This window comes from Nansenia antarctica (assembly GCF_963989245.1).
Source record: "Nansenia antarctica genome assembly, chromosome: 13".
In the NCBI taxonomy this organism is placed as follows: Eukaryota; Metazoa; Chordata; class Actinopteri; order Argentiniformes; family Microstomatidae; genus Nansenia; species Nansenia antarctica.
In genome coordinates this window covers 16790225-16814953 of record NC_137683.1, presented here as the reverse complement: position 1 = coordinate 16814953, position 24729 = coordinate 16790225, and the positions used below count along the sequence as shown (strand labels likewise).

The window sequence follows — 24729 nt, the reverse complement described above, 5'->3', positions numbered from 1 at the left end:
AGCAACACATCTATCCGTGTGTCACACACTGTGACACACACTGTATCAGAACCCATGAGTGTGAACAACGGATCTATCCATGTGTGTGAGTTGTCTGTTTACTTCTGCATAATTACATGGCTCGGAAGAGGGGCGCGCTTGGTGAGATGATGAAGTGTGAGTGTGTGATTGAGAAAGTGCAGTATGTGTTTGTGTGTGTGTGTGTGTGTGTGTGTGTGTGTGTGTGTGTAAGAGAGAGAGCATACATTGGATGTTTGCCAGGCTGTTTTGAGGCTGATTCATATGCCATGCAATCAACTTGTCAGTCAACTGTTGGAATGTGGTCTTTTTTGCTCTAGGCACGGGGTCAGCCATATCCGGCGCCCCTGGAGCAATTAGAGGTTAAGGGCCTTGCTCAAAGGCACATCCTCCTGAGGCGGGGATCGAACCAGCAACCTTCTGATTGCTAGCCGGCCTCTCTAACATCTAGGCTTCCGTGAGAGAGAAAGAGACAGAGAGAGATACCGCCCTGGGAGGAGGGTAGTGTTGGTACACCGCCCAGTGGGAGTGGGAGGCCTGATGTCATAGTCCCTGGGTGTCCCTCCAGGAGCTGTGCTGCTCCAGTGGTGGGCTGCGTCACTAGGGCCCTCACAAGGAGTTGCTTTCTCTCCATTCAGTCTGTAATGTCTACTGTGCATGGGTGAATGCAAGTCAATAAGTGTTCTTACTAAGTGGGATGTGCGTGCGTGCGTGTGAGTGTGTGTGTGTGTGCGTCAGATGACAGCAGGGAAACAGAGGAACAAGTGAGATGATGCCATTTCCACTCGAGGGAAGAGGCCTGATGTTTTTCCTATCGCCATGACGTCAGGAACACTCCCGCCTGCAGGCCCTTTTCTTCCATCCATCCATCCATCCCTCCATCCATCCCTCCATCCATCCATCCATCCATCCATCCATTCCTCCATCAATCCATCTCTCCATCCATTCATCTCCGCATCCTCCTCTCCACTCTCACCCTCGAGGCCACTCCCAAGGACAAAATGACTGTTGTCTCTGACACGTTACGACTTTGCTTTTCACTGCCAAAGGGCCGCTGCCTTTTCACTGCCTTTCACTGCCTCTACCGTTTGACTCTTACCCAACACTCATGTAGCATTTAAGGTGAGGAAGGTGAGAAAGCCCATACACACTGTGGGAACAAAACACACAAAGCCTGACTACACACTTTGAATGCTTTTGCGTGTCTGTGTGTTTGTGTGTGTGTGTGTGTGTGTGCTTGCTCCCACATGAATGGAAATGGTCGCGGACGCCAGACGCCAAGGCCTGCTTTAATCAGACATTCGACACTGTGATTTACCGACCGTCAACAAGCAGCACAACTGATGAGTAGAACACATGTGAGCCAGAGAGCTCGGATAAATAAATTGCATTCACGCTGATTTCTTTCACCCACTCTTTTTTTTGTGTGTTGGTCTCCTCACCACCTCACTCTCTCCTCCCTCCTCTTCGCTGCGTACTGAGACGCGCGGGTCTTTGATCCCGACCGTGAACGGGAAGGGAGCAGTCTCCAAGCAATTACAGATGCCATTAATTGCCCTTTAATACACGTTACGGTTAAGAAGCAATCACCTCAGTAATTACCGAATGATGACTTTGGAAATCTCGACTATTCTGCCACATCACAGAGGAGAGCCTGAGAAGCTCATCTGACTGGATATATAGAAGCCTTCACCCTGAGACGACGATGCTGCTGGGTTAACCCGCAAAAGCTACAGCCACAATAAACCGCTTCACAGAGAGATAGAGGCTGGGAGGGGGGGTTGAGGAGCTTAGGCAATCTAGCTTTAATTGGATGTCTCAGGTAATAAAAACTTCAGAGGATGAGAAGGTAAATCATTCACGCCGAGAAGGAGGAGGGACGGGAAGACGTGTCTGACAGTCACGGGGGGGTTTGGAAACATGACACATTTGGCAGACTTTTTATTTTTATTTCAAACATTCCAAAAGGAAGAGAGAGAGAGAGGCTGGTGGTCATCCCAGAAGACACCTCCTCCTCCCCCGACGTTGGCATCATCACGTTGCCCGGGCAACCGCTCCACCGCAGTATCCCCCACGTAGAACCACAAAACACAACGTGCAACATGCAGAAAAACCGACGTGGTTTCTATTCCTTGCTTCTCTCCTCTTTCTGCTCTCTCTCTCTCCTTCTCTCCTTCTCCTTCTCATAGTTCCAGGGTATAAGCAGATACAGTGACACCTCCGGTCTTTTATGTTTAATTATTATTCAGAAGATTCCCCAATAAAGGGATGTTTTTAGGTGTGTCTACGGGTCTGTAAACGTTCCACGCGGTGAGGATCACGCTGTGTTTCTACCCGCGCAGTGAGATTCACGCTGGGTTTCTCGCCTAATGAGGCGCTTGTTAATTGCTCGGGCCGGGCAGGGTCTCAATGTCTCGGGAGGTTCACGTCTAACGAACGTTTGGGAGAGGACACAGGCAGATGATATAAACAACAACAACAAGATGAGAGAGAACTGGAGAGAGAGAGAGAGAGAGAGAGAGAGAGAGAGAGAGAGAGAGAGAGAGAGAGAGAGGGTGGGGGGGATGGGATGGGCTTATATGCATGGCCATGCTTTGTAAGGTCCCCTTATGCTTCTGTGGTGAAAAAAAGTTATATTTCCTTCATTGGATGGGGAGCATGAATGGCGCTGCCTGCTAATTCCCTCTGTGTTTGCTTGGTTTCTTTTACGAGAAAGACGGCCATCAGGAAAGACTAATATACCGTGCCACCCTCCATCTCTCCCTGGTGCAGGTGAGAGAGCCCTCTCCACCTTCCACACCACACCGCCCAGTGACGTGAAGGCTCACCTTTACAGGACACAGACCACACAGACGATACCCTGACCTCACCCATTCATCTATGTCTACATATCATCCCTCTCAAGAGGTAGGTGGCCAGTTTACAGACGCTCCAGTCTTGTTGGAGAGGACACCGCGTTGGCACGGCTTCTCAATCATCAGGGAACAGACGCGGTCGAAATCAGTGGTAGCGGCTGAGCTAGTTAAACCAGCGGGTGGCTAACTAACCCACTGCACATCCAGTCGCCCTACCCAGTACCCAGAGTATACTAGGGGAAGCTACTGTAGCTCAAGAGTCATCTTTCCAAAACACTCCCTACGCCAGCTAGCTGGAAACGAGAGAGCTCAAGCGACTCACGGAGGTAGATAGAACAGGGTGAGGAAAAAGGGAAGTCTGCCAGAGCAACTCATAACAAGGGGCTTAAGTGTGTCTGAAAAGCGCAGTGTGTCTGACCGACAGGCTGCACACTCCTGGTACTTGGTATGCTAGAGAGCATTGGGCACCAGCAGCCAGCTTTAATAGAACAATACACCATGCAAAACAACATCCACGCAGACACAAGCACACACACACACACACACACGTGCGGCGCAGACACACACACACACACACACGTGCGGTGCAGACACACACACACACAGACACAGACACACACGCACTCACACACACACACACAGACACAGACACAGACACAGACACAGACACAGACACAGACAGAGACAGAGACAGAGACACAGACACAGACACAGACACAGACGGAGACGGAGACGGAGACGGAGACGGAGACGGAGACGGAGACGGAGACACAGACACAGACACAGACACAGACACAGACACAGACACAGACACAGACACACACACACACACACACACACACACACACACACACAGACAGACAGACACACACACACACAGACAGACAGACACACAGGGTGACTCTACTGAGCTGATACTGTCCCTAAGGATTGAGGGCAGAAAAACAACAATTCCACAAATACATCAGCAGATGAAAAACAAAACAATCCCCAGTACAGACACTAAAGAGGACAGACTTGCCGCTCCAAACAAACGCTACGCGATCTGATCACCACGGCATACACATCATAAATAAAACAGCACCCGGTTAGTGGAAGAGCAGGAAGCGAGAACGGTACATTGATTCCCAGCTTTGGATACATTATTATGCATACGCATCATAACCCCTATTGTATCACCTCTTCCCACCCTCTCATCCGACAGAGATGTCAGTCGTCTAAAAACCCAACGTCAAACTGAGCGTGCAAACTCGAGGGTCGCTGGCAACTTACAAACAATACCTCTCCCACAAACTGGGAGCATAGTATCTGCCAAATGACTTCCTTCATCTCATGCTCAGCAACTTGATAGAGGGGGACCACGGCAACAACACACAGGCACAGTTTGAACCAAAATAAATCAATCAACAAATGGACAAGCAGCGAACAGGCGTCTCATACCGCTGATTGTTTGTCCGGATACGATTTCCCGCCAAGGCAATCACCACTGGCTACCTGTCAATCAACTCCTCTCCTCTACGGACCAGACCAGACCACCCCTCTCTCCGTTCACTTCATGAGGACGTCCGTGTGTTATAATTATACAATAACAGTATGGTGTATGACTTTTATTTTGAAACACGGACATACGTTTCAACGTCGTTGAGGATCACAACGCAAACTCGCCATTCAAGCCGAAATATACTGCAACGCAACGGATTCTACGTTACGTTGTTAGCAGGCTCACAAAACAAGCTGTGTTAGGGGACTAGCGAGTGTGTCATTGATTTTAAACAACGCTGAGTTGTCGAAATAAAAGTCAAAACATTCAATTGGCTGCCGACTTGCGGCCCTATTGACCAGACCGTGTCACATGTCCAGTCCTGTGTGATTTAGTGTGCTAGACACACACACATGGCCGTGTCTAAACCAGCTGTCGTCAATACTGGGCTCTCATCATTCATGCTTTGTCAGCGTTTGATGACGTGGTCAATGTATTACATTTCATATGTGTTATCCCTATGTTATTACAATGTTATTACAGTAGTTATGGTCGTTTTTACAACAGTGGACAGTTCAATTATTGCCAGAACACGCTGTAGTCAATGTATTACAATTGATATGTTATTACAAATATATCGTTAGTTTTCCAACAGTGGACAGTTCAGTTGCTAGAAGACACTTCATGTATATGTTTTTATATTCACTTTATGTTCTTATTCCTGTTGTAAAGCACTTTGAGCTGCATTTCTTGTATGAAAGGTGCTATATAAATAAAGCTTTATTTACTTACGTACTTACTTCATTGCTATACTAGTGTTGTTCAGAGAATAATAATAATAATAATAAGAATAATAATAATAATAATAATAATAATAATAATTCTATATATATATATGCCATTTAGCTGGGGGTTGGTGCAGAGAGCCTTGTGTGACAGGTGACAGATCTTATATAAAGACAGCATGGAGAGATATCCCATTTAGAGCACAGCACCTCCATGCCCTGTCATTATGTCCCTCGGGGGGAACAGAGATGTGAAAACCTTCAAAGAGACGTATGGTACCTAAGGATGGATTCTGACACGTGCCCACGCTAATAATGCCGCTAGCAGAACGTATGTTGATGTGTAGTTATCATGCAATTAAGATGATGATGTTGATCCTAATATTGGGGTGACATGTTTGTTTCTGTTTTCTGTGGGGCTAGATGTGGGGTTTTGTGGTATTTTTAGGGGTTTTGTCATTCTAATCATTGCTTTCAAATGTGTATTATGTTGTCAATACTACATCCTTTGTGCCCCGGTGAAATGTGAAAGGTCATTTAGAATGAGATGTCGTTCCAGTCCTAAATAGATATTCCAAGACAAACGGTAAAGATTGTGCATCCGACTCTATCACAGTGTGTGTGTGTGTGTGTGTGTGTGTGTGTGCGTGCGTGCGTCTGTGTGTGTGTGTGTGCGTGTGCGCGTGTGTGTGTGTGTGTGTGTGTGTGTGCGTGCGTGCGTGCGTGCATGTGTGCGTGTGCAGAGCCTTTCATGAGAGTGAGGTTTATCTCCTCTGCAGCCATCTGGCCGTGGCGATAGAGCTCGTCACACACACCCTGTGGCTCCCGTAGTTAAAGGACGCTTTCTGGGTCCGCTTTACAGCCAACACAGGGGCCTGGGCGGCCACAAAGACCACCGGACCAGCCAATCACCCACACCAGCCCAGGGACAATCATTATGTTCATTCAACATTCCTGCCACCGTAAAAAGGGTTGCAATCATCCTATGTTAATGCTTTATTCCTCTTTGAGGGAAATTAAATTGATTTTTCATATCTCTTTTGTGGCGGGGGTGAAGGGGAATGTGTGTGTGTGTTTGTGTGTGTGTGTGTGTGTGTGCTGCATGTGTGTGGGGAGGGGGTGGGGGCATATCAATGTGTGCATGTTAAGCTTTGTGGAGGGCTGAGCAAGCATGTATGATTGTGTGCATACTAATTTTTCTTTGAGTCGGTCTGTACGTGTGTGGGATCAAGGGTGCAGTGATCTATGTCAGTGCGTGTTCTCTGCATGTGATCAGATACATTTCAAGCCTTTGATGAGGCAGCTCTGTTCTCTTTGGTGAGACAAAAGGGGTGAACACAGAGGGATGCCAACTGAGTGTGTGGGTGTGTGTGTGTGTGTGTGTGTGTGTGTGTGTGTGTGTGTGTGTGTTGTGGGAGGGGGGGGGGGGATTCAGTGATTCATGTGTATTTAGCATTTAGAATCCTTCGATGCCCTGAGTACTATTGACAGGTTCAACATTTATTCTTTTGAAGAGCAGATCAGAGAAAGAAAACAGACACATGAAATCAAGCTTAATTTTCGTTCAAATCATAAGAGCAGATCACTCAAGGACACCCAGACTACAATAAGACACGGCACGGTACTAGAGCAGGGTTATGAGTGCAGTCTATTGGAAACCAAAATGTCAATTCAAAGGTCTTACAGTACAGTACGACATTATCTGTTTTTTTTGCTTCTGTTTCTGCTTCAGTGTACCGATGCGGTCCTACCTTGGATTTGTAGAGACTCTTGAAGAAACCAAAGCACTCAAGAAGTGATAACACTCCGGTTGGAGAAAACGACATTACGTAAGCCAAGAAAGTCACAAAGGCAAGTCTTCCAATAAACCTGTTCCAACACGTTTGGATGTGTATTCAAGTAAGGGAACATGACGCAGAACAAGAAGTACAACAGAATATTAGGAAGGTTGGTCAGGTGTCAGGTCGTACGTGTGCCTCTTCTCAAAAGACGGCAGAAAGGAAAGAAACTCTTCGGCTTTTTAGAATGAAGACGACCGCTGTGTGACAGGAAGGAACACGACAACAAAACAACAACAACAACAACAACAACAACAACAACAACAACACAACAACAATACACAGCAGACCAGCACACAGCAGATCAATACACAGCAAATCCATACACAGCAAATCCATACAGAGCAAATCCATACACAGCAGATCATGCAGATCGTCATCAAAAGTCAACCCACATAGCACAGTGAGGTGGAGAGAGATGGGGGCCGAGCCAGCAGCCTATCATACTCTCTCCTCAGATACACACACACTATAATATAATATTTGTTAAATGTTCCTCCATGTCTGGCGACTAAAAGCGACCATACGCCAAACGAGCCAGACACTTATTACAGAAAGCTTTTAGAATAACAAAAACACATCAGCGTATCATTTGAAACTACGGTAAATGCATTGTCTAGCCAATGTATGTCTAGAAATATTCCACAATATAAAAAGCTATTCTGTTAGAGATCGTCACACGGTGTGCCCTGTGTCTCAGCAGACGGACAGATTGATTGGTTGATTGATTGATTGGTGGGTTGGTTGATTGATTGATATATGGAAAGTTTTTCGCAAGACAGTAAGTCACTACAATTGGTTTAATCGGAATTAAAATGACTCTGTGTAAATCCTGGGTCACTGGTTTGCCCAATTAATGATTAATGTTAATGTAGATATTTGTCTTGGACTTGGAATTAGACTCAGAACATAATTGAAATGTGTTGTTGTTTGTTGGGGTAACTATCAGGGCCTTACCATTAGAGAGGTGAGTTGTGTCTCTGTGAGATATTTCAGCTTTGCTTAAAACCTTGAGATGGTTGCTGCGGGACCTCTCTCTCCAGCCCATAATGCCAACAATAAATACCCGCACACGCACACGCACACGCACACGCACACGCACACGCACACACGCACGCACGCACACACACACACACACACACACACACACACACACACACACACGACTTCCGGGTGTTTCCACAGAGCAATTTTCTGGCAAGACGCCAGACACACTGCCATCTTAAAAAAAATAATCGACCTCAATAATCCCCCTACACTACAGGCCCTAAGTCAGGAGAGGGAGGCGTGGTGAGCACGAGACCACGGCGTGCCCCTCCTCAACAACCCCCTCCCCCTTCCTCCAAGCAGCGAGGGGTCTCCCCCCGTGTTCATCTCAACACGGCTGTCGTTCCAGGGAAGCCGTTATCACCCTCCTATCTTCCTCTTCCTCTGCGTCCTCCCGTAGCGAAGGCACAGTGGCGTGTCTTTCTAATCAGCGCCATCCTGTCAGACCCAATCACAGTCTCACACACTGACACTGTCCATTATTCTAACAACAATAACACAAACTCCCTGAGCTAATTCCACTCCGGATTCTCTCCGAGTTTATCGCGGCGGAGATACAGGCTGCCAGAAAGCCTCTCTCCATCTACCGTCGAATCTAGCTGCCTGTGGGGGGCTTAGAGACTGAATACTAACTGACACCAAATGAGACTGTATGTAGGCCACCTCAACCTCGCACTCCATCATGAACAATATAACAGACGCCACTTAGCTGACTCTTTTATCCAAAAGCGACTTGCATTCAGTGCAAACAGTGAGTGCATATATTGTCGGTATAGATGGTCCCAGCAGGAATCGAACCCGCGGCCTAAACGATGTTAGCCACCACGCTCTACCGACTAGAGCCTCGGAGGACCACATATCTACTGTCACTCCGACAGGACAGTGACACCATTATGTGACACGTTCTAGTCTTTTAGTCCTCATGTCGGCAACCGATCAAAATGTTCCGACTTTCCTTTCGAAACACGGAACTACGTTTCAACGTTGTTGACAATCACAACACACACTCGCTAGTCAAGCCAAGATACTGCAACGCAATGGATTGGGTGAGTAATCCCCACTGCTACCTAGTTAACTATAACACTACTTTATATTGTTAGCAGGCTCACAAAACAAGCGGTGTTAGTGGACTAGCGATGTGTCATTGATTTTCAACAACGCAGAAATGTATTCCCATTTTCCGAAAGAAAAGTCTGATCGTTACATCGGATCCCGACATGAGGACCCAAGCGTTAGATCGTGTCACATATCTCCCGTCCCTCCATCTGTACTGACAGATCAGGACTAGCCTCTGCTAGTCTAGGACCTAGCGCTTCCCTACCACCGGTCCACTCTAGGCAGGCTGGGCCTGGGCCTGGGCCTGGGCCTGGGCCTGCCCCCCCCCGCAGGGCATCAACACCACAGGCTGAGTCAGCTCTTCTCCTCCCAGCAGGCCACAGCAGGCCCCCTCACTGGGCGGGAAAGAACGCCCCTGTAACGCTGAGCCTTGGACATCCGACATCTGAAAGCGTCTCCCGTCTCACCAAGGCAGCCCAATTAGGAACTAGTGGAGTTAGTGATTGCTTTTTTAGTAGCTTCTGAGTGGGAGAGGAACACCAAAAGAAACAACATGTTTGTGAAGCCAATACCGTACCGTCGCTGTGAGGGAAAACGCGCCCCCAGTAGGGCGGCGCTAGAGAGCCACAAAAAACACAACATCAGCCACCTAGGGACGAGAGGTCATCAGGTGTATCTGCAACCACCGACCAAGGCCCTCTGCGTCCCCTTCGCAACACGACACAGCGTAGCGAGAGAGAGAGACAGGAAGAGGAAGTACTCACGGTCGCTACAGAAGGAGCCCCCATAGGACGTCATGGTGCAGTCGCAGGAGAAGCCCTCCCACTGCTGGAGACACACCCCCTGGTTGTAGCAGGAGTCCTCCGTACAGGTGGTGCTAGGCCCTGGTGGAGACAGACAGACAGAGAGACAGACAGAGAGACAGGTTAGCGACAGGCCACTGTTAGGGCTTTCACACCGGCAAAGAACCGTGCCGGTTCGCGTTCGGAAACCTCCGAACGTTGGTGCTGTCTGGCGAACGATACCAGTGTATGAACGCAGGCTCGTTCGCCAGACAACGCCAACGTTCAGAGGTTCCCAAACGCGAACGCGAACCGGCACGGTTCTTTGCCGGTGTGAAAGTCCTATATGTGGAGTGTGTGAACAGGTTCGAGACGTGCCACTGTGTGCATACGGCACTGTGTCAGTATGAGGGGCGGCCGGTAGCCTAAAGGTTAGAGAGGCGGAAAGTCGCCGGTTCGATCCCTGTCTCAGGAGGGAGCTGCACGTGCCCTTAAGCAAGGCACTTAAGCCCAAATTGCTCCTGGGGTGCTGACTATGGCTGACCCTATGCCATGTGTTTATGTGTACCGGAATTCTGCTTCAAGTGTGTCTAGTGTAGCGTGTATACATGTCACCTTGAGTTTAAGTGTGATCCATAGACATCAGTGCTATCCTCACTTACTGTACGTTTCCATTAAAGGGGGCATGCAGTCAACGTATTGCATTGTATTGTTTCACTCTGTACACACACAGGTGACTTGATTTGATCAAGCTCATTTCGGAGTTTTCAGATTGAATCTGACATTAATTCAAGGTTGAAACCATCTGTCATCATGGAACTTGGGAGTCCTATCAGGATATTTGAATTGGATATTAGAAGGGTGGTCTCGGGGTTTAATTTAGGTGAATGAGGACGGGGGCTTTTTCTCATATTAGCATGGATGGCTGAAGACATTTAAATTGTCAATTAGAAAAATCCACCATTGTAATTTCTCTCTGGAATTCCGAGCACTTACTGTGATAACTGAATTAAAATATTTCCGGGGTTGTATTTACAACAATAGTGACTCATTCATTAAGTACTATTACCTTCTGATGCTCTCGACTAGTGTTGACCCACGGAGCACCGCGGGTGGCTAATTGTCATGTGGACAACACGTTTGTCATATTTCCACCTTGAAATGCACGGCGGAGTCTCGTGAATGTGTGTGGATTCATGCGTTTATTCGTGATTACAAGTTAAATGAATGTACTTTTCTCTTCAATTTCCTACTTCGGTTTATGTGTTTATGTGCTCTTGTTGTTCAATGGCTGGGGCATTCAACATATTTTTAGACATTTAAAAAAAGGCCAGAATAAATAAGATAACACATATTTGTAATTAGAAATGCAATTAGTCCCAAACTCCTACAAAGACACTTGTTCAAGGGCATAATTTGTTTCAACAGATAAACAAACATTTTGTTGTGCTGTTCATAAGCAGTCCAATTACAACCACAATGTGACAAATTCATAAGTGCTCTAACATTCAGATGTCTACATTGTATTATAATTCATTATTTAACCTGCCCACTGTGCTGATTACTCCATCAATCAGAGGTTAATAAAGTATCCTCTGAGCTACTCATTAAACATATTGCCATTATTAAGTCAATCACAATATTATTGCTGTGTTACGCTTCACGCTGCGAACGATTAGCTATAACACAGTCAGTGCCTAAAGTTGTAAACCTGCCTTGAGATGTTTTTGGATTCTAGTTGGAGCGTTACAAGCCCATCTGTAGCAGTGTGTGAAAGAGGAGGAACGCTAAAAGAGTGGCTACGGCTAATGTCCTTTTATAACCACCTTTAACATGTCAACACCTCGCTTTGTCATATGAGAGAGAGAGAGAGGGGGGGGGGGGGGGGAGAGGGAGAGAGAGAGGGAGAGAGAGAGAGGGGGGAGAGAGAGAGAGAGAGAGGGTGGGGGAGAGAGAGAGAGAGAGGGGGAGAGAGAGAGAGAGAGAGAGAGAGAGAGAGAGAGAGAGAGAGAGAGAGAGAGAGAGAGAGAGAGAAAGAGGGAGAGAGACAGAGGGAGAGAGAGTGAGAGACAGACCGAAACATCTGGGCAACCCTCCACTCCCTCTCTCCCTCCTTCCCTCCACCCTTCCTCACCCCCTTCTAGTTCCTCTGACTGTGTCCCAGGTCCCAACAGTGAGTCAGCAGCAGTGAGACATAGGGAATGGTCTTTAAGAGAAGAATAGGGAGGCAGCGCTAAACCTGCAGAGATCATTTACATTCCCATTTTGAGCCATTGAACACACACTTGTACCCAAAGTGACTTAGGACAAGTCAGAGATCAGCTGAGTCAGGGAGCTACCAGTAGAACACGCTCTGGCCTCGACCCTACCGCCTGCTGCTGCTGCTGGAAGGCCACGGAGCACCCAGCAGTCATCTCTGACCCCTGGGCTACTGCCAGCAACCACATGTCCTGGGCTAGATAACCAGTCACGGTCTGCTCCGGACAGAAGGGCTGCCTTCTGCTGTAGCGGAGCATGCTACTATTATATCGTCTTTGAACCCTGCCAATATACTGTACGGAAGAGAAAAGAAACACTGCATGTACCTATAGAACCTGCCTCAAAGACATGTTAAATACTTTGAAATACTTGAGCTACCGCTTGGAGCTGCTCTCCAAACAGAATCAAGCACACCAAAATGTTGCAATCATTGATATGTGATTGACCCAGTTCTGATGCAAGTGTGTGTGTGTGTGTGTGTGTGTGTGTGCCCGGCCAATAGTGGATGCTCACAATGGGTGGAATCCTAATCCATGCGCTGAACATTGGTGTCAAATCTAGCGAAAAAATGATGTGGGATGATTCAATTTATGCGCACCGATCTCTAGTTATATCGATTCCAATCCAATCTTTCCTTATTAGGTTTTATATTGCCTTTCAACCTTGCTAAACCTGCCTATGGCTTAATCCTGGGAAACCAGGAAAGGGCCATATCAATACATAATATGCAAGCTGAGCTCTGAAAAGGCATTACTGTATATCTGCCGGAAAAAATCACCAAAGTTATCCATTAAGGGTAATTGACGCTACTTAGCTAATCATAAGCCCCTATTATCATCTACGTAAGTGTTCTGGGGATTGGGTGGTATAATAGTTTAATGCAGTTTTGATCTGTGTTAAAAGTGAGATAATTGCGGTGTGTGTGTGTGTGTGTGTGTGTGTGTGTGTGTGTGTGTGTGTGTGCGACTGCGGGCAGGGAACAAGGGCTGACTGGCAGTAGGCAGCGCGCGGTAGAATCTGGAGACACGCCACAAAGCTACAACGCTGGCTCGGGCCGTCTGGGAAATCAAGAGCTTGTGCTCTCTACGACTCTCCGACACAGACACGGCGAAACCCTGCGGCCCCAGCCTGCAGGTGTCATAAACACAATATTAACTACCTGCCAGAGATGCCAACCGCTGACGTCACCTGTACACACGCTGGCCAACAGAAAGGGCTGCGGCTCCATAAGGCCAGATGGATGACTCTCAACCTGGAGCGCCGTGTGAGTCTGTGTGATTATGATTGGATGTGTTTTTTGTTTTTGTGTATGTGTGTGTGTGCGTGCGTGCGTGCGTGCGTGTGTGTGTGTGTGCATGTGTCTTGTGGAGATTAGCTTCTGACAATAACGTTGGAGAGGGAGAGAGAGACACCTCCTGTAGGTTTTATGGTGCAGCAGAGAGGATATACAGAGGCTGAGGCTATAAAGACTGGAGCTTCAGGCTGAGGGGGTTAGGGGGGGTTAGGGGGGGTCCAGCTGTATGTCAGGGAATTACTGCCTGGGAAGAGACCGCTAAATATCCGACTCCAGTTACTACTGAGAAATAAAGGTGTGAGGTTTGAATCGGATTAGGCTCTGCTTGCCTTGATGAAGGGATTTAAAAAGTCTGTGTGTGTGTGTTTGTGTGTGTTTTTGTGTGTGTGTGTTTTTGTGTGTGTGCATTTCTTTTTGTGTGTGTGTGTTTTTGTGTGTGCATATGTGCGTGCATGTGTGTGTGTGCGTGTGTGTGTGTGTGTGTGTGTGTGTGTGTGTGTTTGTGTGTGTGTGTGTGGTACCCACCGTCACAGCCTCGCTCCACCTGGCCCACCCTGTGGAGAGCGTCTGCGATCAGGTCTGGCAGTCTGCCGTTCAGGTCCATGGAGGCCAGGCAGCCCTGGTATCCGTCCCGGGACGCTATCAGCTTGGGCAGACTGTTGTACATGCTCTTCCCCACCCCACCGATGTACAGCTCCCCTGGAGAGGAACACAACAAATCATCACCGTTAGAACCCTTAGAGACATTTTGAAACATTTTGATGGCACTTTTTCTTTTTTTTTTCTTCTACGGTGCTGTTATGGAACTGGTCTATGGTGCTGATATTTATTATCTTGTATTTATTAACTCATTTCGTGTCGACAACGGGTACTTTCGGGCGCTTCAGATAAATCAATTACGTCATTGCTACATTTGTAAATGACGTGCAGGAGTGCGACTAACGTTGTCATACAGTATTGAGCTTTAGTACGCAGCGCTATGCTAGTCACCCCTGCAGGGTGAAGGTTAATGAGATGCCGTTTGTGTCATGTCGTTCATCAATCTCTCTTGCGAGTCTGCATGGGAAACACACTGGAGATATTATTGACATATCTCTCTCGTTTTAATCTTACCCCCTATACAAAGGAAAGAACATGAAAAGAGAAATCCTAAACACAAAGAAAGAAAACAGGAGAAAACAATTAAACACTGAATGAAAGGGGGATTGAGAAATAATTGAATTGCATCGGTTGTAATGAATTAAGCTCGGAGCCGTTTGGGAACCTTTCCTGTAGTAAAAGCTGGTTATAATTCCGACCGGAGATTCCGGATCAATTCTCCAGAGCCTGGGGCAAAGACTGGGGGAGGGAACACACTCTTTAACCACATGTGTATGAATGAGATAAGGCTACTTCAGAGAGAGGGGAGACATTTAGAGGTTAAGACCACCATGAGACCTATAGCCTCTCTTATTTCCCCTAGTGAGTGACTACCAAGGGAGACTTGAGAGGATCGAGGGGGAGACACTCTGGCACGTTTGACTGGAGGAGACAGGCCTGTCGTAGCATAACAGCTGTTGATGCAGGTTAACACAGGTAATCATCATGTAGCGGAACAGAAAAGTGACACTTAGAACCAGATGTAAGTGTTGGGAGGTACACTCTAGGGAACCACTTACCCTCCAACAAAAAGCTCATCATTATGGAACAGAGACGTAATAGTGTGTGTGTGTGTGTGTGTGTGTGTGGACCTATGTTCTTGTCCATATTCCTGTTGGGCACCCTTCATACACACAACACGGTCTCTTCAGGGAAGAGATTTGTTGAATTATGAAATATGTCCCTATGAAATGGGACAACCCTTCAAGACCCTGATACGTCATCAGTAGTGTCGTAGAAAAACACTGACGCTTGCGATTCATTCACAACTTAAGTTTTACGATATCAAACAAAGTCATCAAATAAAAAAGAACAATGCTTCATTATCAGACCATGACAGAATAACGGTGCTCTGTAGGCTATCAACCTGTGCTCCTACCCTGCCAGTCTGCACTGATATAGGACAACAGTGCAACAACTTTGCGGCTGAACTTTAGTTCAATGTCGGGCATCATATGCCATCACAGGGGGGAAATGCGACATGAAATATGTCAAAATGTGCCACAGCGTTAGTCAGCTACATTATATAACCCATCAATAATATTAGATAATAACAACTGCTCGGATTAGAATGCGTGTTTAGGTTCAATAACGCCATAGATATAGCGTCATATGCCATCAAAGGGGAGAAATGCGACATGACATATGTCAAAATGTGCCACTATCATGCACAAATCATAAATGTTAGATAACACATTATGTCTACCATCATCCGCTGTCAACTGCCACATGTAAGAATGTATTTCAAAATAGAGCGAAATCTGATTTATGTAGATGATTCGCAATGCATCCTGGGAGGTAGGGTTATGGCTCAGAATCCGCAAAACGGAGCCGTAGGGGTGAATTGGGATCGGGCCTTAGTGTTAGGTGTTAGTGAATACTGTATAAATAAACACATGACATGTTGTTCATTCTGTTTTACATTTTAAGCTGTATCCAGTAAATACATTAAGGGCCGGGTTCACAGACACAGGCTAGAAAGCATCTTCAACTGTGATTTTACATTGAAAGTGTGATTTACTCCAGGACTAAGCTCAAGCCTTGACTGTGAAACCGTCCAAAGTCATTCAAGTCCCACTGACACGAAAAGGAAACTCTTAGTCAAACAGCTCGTACAAAAAAGACAAAGAGAGGTCAAACTCAGGGGAACAGGATTTCTATTGGAAAATAAAAGTGCTGTGGAATTAAAAGTCTGGCTGGCAGAGTGGGAGACGCAGATGCCCAGTAGGTCGAGCTGAGCGGAGTAATTGAAAGAAGTGGTTGTGGAAGTGGTTGGGTTTGCAGTCCTCTTGCTAAAACTAATGTGTACTTGACATCATATATCTCAGTCAAGGCCCGGAGGCATTGGAATCAATACCATGAATTCATTAGCTATATAACTGAATGATGCCCTGAAATTACCCAAAAAATTGAATAAGAATCACTCTGCAAATATTAATTCATGCAGCTGGAGTTCCTCCAAAAAGTGCAAACAATGCAGTTTTCTATAAGTTAGACAAAGATGGTGTTGCTTCTTTGCACGCACGCGCACGCACGCGCACACACGCACGCGCACATGCACTCGCACTCGCGCACGCACGCACACACACACACACACACACACACACACACACACACACACACACACACCGTTTGTTAGAGTCAGAGTTGTGGGGACCTGTGTTTTGTGTTTCCTGGCTGTGTGCTGTGTGAGTCAGGTAAATGGACCAGTGTGTTTTGGGGCCTCCTCCATGGCAGTAGCAGTGATGAATGCCTGTGCTACCTCACAGGCCAGAGAGCTCCACCAGAGGGGACCAATTACAGACACTCTCATACACGTCAGTGGCTTCCTGTGCATGGCCGCGGTTACCATAACGACCTCTCAAGGGCCGCCCTGGCCGGGGCTGAGAAGACAGAGGGCCGACTGGGACACACTCTGCAGCCGCTGAGAGGAAAGGCTCAGCATCACCTGTGTCACCTCTGGAAGATAGATCCAGTCTTACAACACTTACTCCACTGTGTGGTACTTTACACACCAGTGCTTTTCGCTACTGTCAGTATCATTCACTTACTCCACACAACTGTACCCATCTCTAAATCAGCACATTCGATACTGCCTTATATGAACTCATATCACTATACTGTTATGAGGTAGACGACGTTACGATAACCATAAGCCACATTTCTGCATTTTCTCAAGCAGTCGGACTTAGAGCGACTGTCAAATCTGAGATACTGCACCCTCTACCTCCAATCCACTCTCTATAACACAGAAACAACAATTAACTCTCATAAAATGGCCTATTACAGAGCAATCTCTCGCTCTCTGGGTCCTGCACAACCTTGTTTGCGCCCCCTCAAGCCTCTTTTCGGAAAAGGAGAGTCTATTTGTCTCTCTGGCTAAGCGCTAACGGCCTGTAATTGACACAGATTGGAACGGTCGTCGATGCTGCACACACACATACCCACACACGCATGCGCACAGACAGTGACTAGCCTGATGAAAGACTGCGAGGTATAAGGCCAAGGCTGGGCGATGTCAATGGGAACAAGCTATGACCAAGCTATGATCAAGCTATGACCAAGCTATGAACAAGCTATGACCAAGCTATGACCAAGCTATGAACAAGCTATGACCAAGCTATGACCAAGCTATGAACAAGCTATGAACAAGCTATGAACAAGCTATGACCAAGCTATGACCAAGCTATGAACAAGCTATGAACAAGCTATGACCAAGCTATGACCAAGCTATGAACAAGCTATGAACAAGCTATGACCAAGCTATGAACAAGCTATGACCAAGCTATGACCAAGCTATGAACAAGCTATGAACAAGCTATGAACAAGCTATGACCAAGCTATGACCAAGCTATGAACAAGCTATGAACAAGCTATGACCAAGCTATGACCAAGCTATGAACAAGCTATGAACAAGCTATGAACAAGCTATGACCAAGCTATGACCAAGCTATGAACAAGATTGCAAATTACACTGATCTGCTGAGACAGCAAAACACACTGATTGCCATTGTTCAAGTGTGCTTAAGTTTGGTGCAGCCAAATGATGAGTTGAGATTGTATGTGACTTCATACATGGGAGCTTCATATATAGAGAGGGGCCTATTCTATTGGAATTGTGCATAGCAGAGTCTGTTATAAAGTATGAAGGTTTCTTTCATTATTTCTTATAATGCTGGTCTCTGTTCAAGTGTGTGTGGAAGTTGAAAATAAAATGAATACATTCAATTGTATTGTCGGATCTGTCAGAGATATTCTTATAGTTGTGTGGTTCTGTGGCCTTGCAACCATGGGACTCCAGTCTCATGCCTGACTAGTAATAATAATAACCGTAAACCGTTATTTGTATAGCACTTTTCCTGCAAACGTTGAAGCTCAAAGTGCTTTAACATATCCACACAGCATAAAAATAATAATACAACACTAGTTATCAACAAAACACACAATAGCAATAATATAAACTACATAATAAAACAAGAATACACCATCAATCCAAGGGGCATAGAACAAAGATAAACAAAATAACAAAATAATATAATAATTACTCAAACTTAAATGTTTAAGTAAATACATATACAAATATATACTATATCAACTAACATTCAAATGTTTATACTAAGATGAGTATTTAGTCTTGACTTAAAAAAAGATATGCTGAGGTTGCATCCCTAATGTAAACTGGCAGTGCATTCCACTATTTGGGTGCATACAATGAGAATGCAGCCTCACCAACTCTCTTCTTTTGTACATGTGGTACACAGAGAAACCAGCGTCAGAAGACCTGAGAGCTCTATTGGGCTGATATTCTAGCAGAAGGTCTTTCAGATATGCTAGTGCTGTGCCAGTGATAGCTTTATAAACAAGCAGAAGGATCTTGAAATCTATTCTGAACTTAACAGGAAGCGTAGAGTCTCTAAAATAGGAGTTATATGAACTCTAGGTATACAGCAGGGGTCTACACCTTATATGAACTCTAGGTATACACCATATACACCTTATATGAACTCTAGGTAAACACCAGGGGTGTACACCTTATATGAACTCTAGGTAAACACCAGGGGTCTACACCTTATATGAACTCTAGGTAAACACCAGGGGTCTACACCTTATATGAACTCTAGGTAAACACCAGGGGTCTACACCTTATATGAACTCTAGGTATACACCAGGGGTCTACACCTTATATGAACTCTAGGTAGACACCAGGGGTCTACACCTTATATGAACTCTAGGTAAACACCAGGGGTCTACACCTTATATGAACTCTAGGTAAACACCAGGGGTCTACACCTTATATGAACTCTAGGTAAACACCAGGGGTCTACACCTTATATGAACTCTAGGTAAACACCAGGGGTCTACACCTTATATGAACTCTAGGTAGACACCAGGGGTCTACACCTTATATGAACTCTAGGTATACACCAGGGGTCTACACCAGTCCTGGGGGGCCACAGTGTGGCCAGGTGTCTGAACCTGCCTGGCGGCTGATTCAACTAGTCAACTGATCAGGAAAACCTTGATTAGCTGAATCACGTGTGTCACAGCCTGCCCCCCCACCCCTCTCTCTCTCTCTCCCTCCCTCTCTCTCTCTCCTCTCTCTCTCTCTCTTTAGATTATCATGCAAATACATGCAAGCCGTGCTACACCACATTTTCAACAAATGTTATCTCCTCCCAATCCTTCACTTGATTCTCACAATGTAAGTCATACCAGGTGAAGCCATTCCAGGGGCCTCATTTATAGAAAGTACTCAGATCAAATGTTGATCTTACGAGTGTCGTACGTAGAAAACCACGTCAACGTAGTGATTTATACAATTTCAACGTGAGTCTATTTGACCGTGGAAACGATCGTACCTCTACGTCGAGTATTGACCTTGCGTACGCACATTACCTACTGGTTATGCAGAGTTATTACAGGCATGTGAGCCGCACTGCCTACTGTAATTCATGCAAGTGGCTCGTAATAAAATTAACGATGTTGTTATCAGCCGAGAAAATTAGTTTAATTCAAGATTTAAAAGGAACTGATGTTTATGATTGTATTTCAGTCTTCTTTTATATCCCTCCGGAGCTGTCTATCTCCCCTTCAACATGCCTAGTGCGTTCCACAACGGACCTTGCCCGGCCACGCGCTAAATTATACTGGATTTTCTCCGGTGTCTGGGAGTTCGCAAAGGGAGTTCGCAGCCATATAAGAATAAGACCACCTGATAAGAATGAGACCATTATATTATTACAGTATAAGCAGCACTCGAGTTGAGTGAGGGGGGATGGCATCCCCCCAGAAATAAAAACGGTCAAAATCGTCCCCCTCTTTCCATACTTTGTCTTTTTTTTTATTATCAATGAACGTGGTATTACTGCTATTTCAAGATGCGAGGGGGCACGCACAAATGCAATTACATTTTTACCAAGTTACTGACACTGAAGTCACTGACGCTGAGGGGATGCTAAAATTGTCCTCATATGATAAAATCCACCACCTCCCCTGATTTTCTTTTACAACTTGAGTAATGAGTATAAGCATGTGCCTGGTTAGTTGTCATGATCAAACGTCACAAATGCAACTTACCGAGAAGCCACCCTTCTCTGCCCTCTCCCGCTTCCAGACGAACGCCTACCCTATATTATAGCACTTGTCTTAATTCAGCCGCTATAATTGAGCCGCTATCACAGGGCATTAATACAAACCTCATTCACATGCATTCATTTTACCTGCGTTGGTATTTATAGAAGGAAGCACGTACTCAACTTTAAACCATCTCAGCCCGTTTTATAAATAATGCCTACGTCCGTTTAGAAAAATGTGCTTACGTGAAAGTCAAAGATGACGTTCAAGTACTTTTTTATAAATGAGGCCCCAGGCATGCGCATGTGTACGTTGTTAAAGCTATTTGATAAAAAGAGCAACTAAATTAAGTGTGTGTGTGTGTACGTGCGCATCTGTACGTGTCAAATGAGTTCATGAGAGGCTGGCGCGTCTCTCTCTTTCTCTCTCTCTCTCTCTCTCTCTCCACCTGTCGATAGTCAGCGGGGAGGGATTTCATCAGAACACGTCTACGACAGGAGGCCGGTTCCCAGTAGCAGTGTGTGGGCCCAGACACGTGCCTCTGGGAATCGTGCTAGACGGCCGCTATTTGCCGGGCCACTGGCTCCCGCAGGGGACCGTCAATCACAGGGCACCGGTCCAGCCGCAGCTGGCAACCGCCAAGGAGGGGAGGAACAACACAAGCCTCAGTACAACTTGACTGGAGGAGGAACAGGGAGCGGGGGCTTTACTGAGAGCTGGAGGTTACATCGCCGACAACGCCAACCGCCGGGTAAACGCAGTTGGTCCCCCGCTGGCACCTACAGTTGGTGGGCTCTCTCCTCTTGATTTAGAGTTGATCCACTACCCCTCTCTCTCCCCCCCGACCTAGTATATTAAATGGGCCGATGTGAGATTGTGTCCTGCCCTTTGTGTGCGCACACCCACCGACCCACCCATCCCAGGGGTGGAACGGACACACACGTATACCTAGAGAGATGTAAGATCGGTTGGACACTTCACAGTTCTGAATGGACTGTCTGTGACACTCTCTTAGACACGGTATAGAGTGAAACAGACAGGTGTCATTACACACTTCTATGCTCTCCTTTTCTCTCTAAATCTCACTCTTTATCTCTCTCTCTCTCTCTCTCTCTCTCTCTTTCTCTCTGAGAGGCTGTCAGTGGAATAATGGAGAGGGAGACTCGCGCCTGTTAAAACACAAGTGTGTTTCCCCGACAACGCCAGTCCATCAGGGGGACATTTTTACTGGGCAGCCCTGTCAGAAAGGAGGACCCCAGCCAATCGGGCACTAGGGATTTATGACTGATGGGGGACTTGGCCACTGTTGTTGTCTCCTAAATCATCTGCCCTCCCCTCTCCTCGCCTCACTGGGCAGTAGTACTCAGCAGTATGGCAGTATATATAGCGTCCAACTGACTCATGTGCTGTGGTCAAACACTCCCACTCAAACCCCCCAAAAAGAAAATTGCCACCATTTACCAAAAAAAAAGATATACAAAAATCTATTGCTAAAGTGAATAGCTAGCTAGACATAGGGGTGGGACAAAATATCGATACACCGATTATCTTATTGTGGCCTCTTGCGATACGATTATCTTTTCATGTGGCAAAATATCCGTTTTTGGCAGCAGCTTAACCATTATGGCACGCGAGCAATAATTGTGCAAGTTTTTTGGTTGTTGTTGTCATTGTCTTGCATCCGCACGCATCGTATTCCCACGCAGTGGGTCTGGCGACAATAATATATTTTCCGGTCAGACTTTTTCAAAATAAAATAGATTCTACGCAAGTCTAAAGCACACAGAAGCCATTAAAAAGGTTTATTTTGAAAGTCTCACCCTGCGTCCTGATGTTATAGAAGCAGCGTAGCAGCAGGGTAGAAGCTAGGTAAAGGGGAACAGCAGCCAGTCTAGGGCTGGCTGCATTCGTAAATTCGCCCTGAAAGCGCCGGAGGGCACACTGGGCTCAACGTCATAAAGGGACCAAGTTGGACAAGAGGCATTCCATGACTGCTGATCAGATTTTTAGAGTGAATTTACGAACACAGCCTAGGGCTAAACCACTCGCAGACTCGTTTTTTTTCATAACACGAAATTTGAAGTTTTAAAGTACCCACTAGATATAATAAAAAACTGTTTAGCAAGACGAATTGCTGAAATGGCGCAAAGCAGGGAAAAACAAATACGACATCTTAAGTCTGGAACAATTATATTTCAAAACAAGGCAAAACAACTTCCCTTTAACTCCCAGAGGGCTACGACTATTACCAAGTCTATCGCTGGGTTTATTTGCAAGGACCTTCGTCTGTACAGTGTAGTGGAAAACTAAGGTTTCTGTCGAATGCTGCTAACACTGGAACCACGTTATGAAATACCAGTTAACACAGATATCCTGATGTATCGTTGATGAATTGTCTTACAATGTATCGATTATCGCAGAATAGATGTAATGCGATACTATCGGTACGGGGGGCAAGATATCGTACGGTTATCGATACGTGAGTTACCTTGCGATTCCCCGATTTTTGTGTCACTATTTACTTCATTGGAAGATGAAGCGGCAACGCACAGTGCAACATATATAGAAACAAATAGAATATAAAAGCTATGTTATGTACGTACTTGAAATCTCTGCACACAGTCGCTAGTTCTCTCTAATGGACAGCATTGATTTGGGTGTTTTATTTTTTTATTGTTCACCTGCTTACACACACACACACACACACACACACACACACACACACACACAAAGTGCCTTCCCTCTTCCTCTAGTGAAAAGCGTAGCAGTCAGCAGGTGATGATGAGAGGCGGTGGGGGATGAAGGGAAGATGGCCACAGCTCTGAGTAATGCCATAGTAAATTGTACCGGATGGCAGGTCAGTGGAAAAAAGAAAAAACACGCTGCTCAATCTGAGCACTCAAGCAACTTCTCCTATCAGTTATTCAACAGGACTGACAGAGAGCAAGAGAGATGGAGTGGGAGGGAGAGACAGCATACAGGACAGAAAGGGAAAGGGAGGCAAGAGTAACAGCCAGACAGAGATGATTATGAGGATGATGACGATGAGGATCATGACGATGATGATGATGATGATGATATAAGTGATAATAATAATAATTATAATAATAATAATAATAATAATAATAATAATAATAATAATGCATTAGACTTATATAGCGCTTTTCTAGACACTCAAAGACGCTTTACAAACTGAAAAGATCTGATGATGATGATGATGATGATGACAAATATTGTCTTCCTCTCTGTCCTGCTTCTATTTTCATCTCAACACAGTCCTGTCTCTAGAGTGTACTATGAGGAGGGAAACGTTGACATAGATGCTCTAATCGAGTTATGCTCTGTGCAGTTTATTTTAGATTATCATGCAAATACATGCAAGCCCTGCTACACCACATTCTCATCACCTCTAATCTCCTCCCAATCCTTCACTTGATTCTCACCATGTAAGTCACACCAGGTGGAAACTACAGCTGTTTTAAAAAAAGACTAACTAAATGAAGTGTGTGCGTGCGTGTGTGGTGTGTGCGTGCGTGCGTGTGTGGTGTGCCTGTGTGAGTGTGCGTGCGTGCGTGTGTGGTGTGCCTGTGTGAGTGTGTGTGCGTGTGTGGTGTGCGTGCATGTGTGGTGTGCTTGCGTGAGTGTATGTGCGTGTGTGGTGTGCGAGCGTGCGTGTGTGTGTGGTGTACCTGTGTGAGTGTGTGTGCGTCTGTGGTGTGCGTGCATGTGTGGTGTGCCTGCGTGAGTGTATGTGCGTGTGTGGTGTGCATGCGTGTGCGTGCGTGTGTGATGTGCCTGTGTGAGTGTGTGTGCGTGTGTGGTGTGTGTGTGTGTGTATGTGTGTGTGTGTGTGTGTGTGTGTGTGTGTGTGTGTGTGTGTGTCAGATGAGCTCATGTGAGGCTGGCTGCCTGCCTCTGGGAAGAAGAAGAAGTGTAAGGTATACATGCCCTTCTCTACCACAGTGGGATCCTCCATTGTGATTGGTCCACAACTCACATTCAATTACTAGCTCTGTAGGGGGGGGTGGGGGGAGTAATCGTCCTCTATTCGTCTCACATAATGGAATAGAACCTGGCATTGTAGAAATGACATTTCCCCTCTC

At 46.0% G+C, this 24729-nt stretch overlaps 1 protein-coding gene across 1 annotated transcript in view; it reads right to left on the bottom strand.

Annotated features, from left to right (window-relative positions):
• nrxn2b (neurexin 2b) overlaps positions 1-24729 on the bottom strand; it is a gene marked incomplete at both ends in the record, with an annotated part of 540835 nt that overhangs the window by 228931 nt on the left and 287175 nt on the right. The window contains 2 exon segments of the mRNA XM_080544021.1: positions 9844-9963; positions 13940-14113. Of these exon segments, the coding sequence (XP_080400147.1) occupies positions 9844-9963; positions 13940-14113 (294 nt within the window).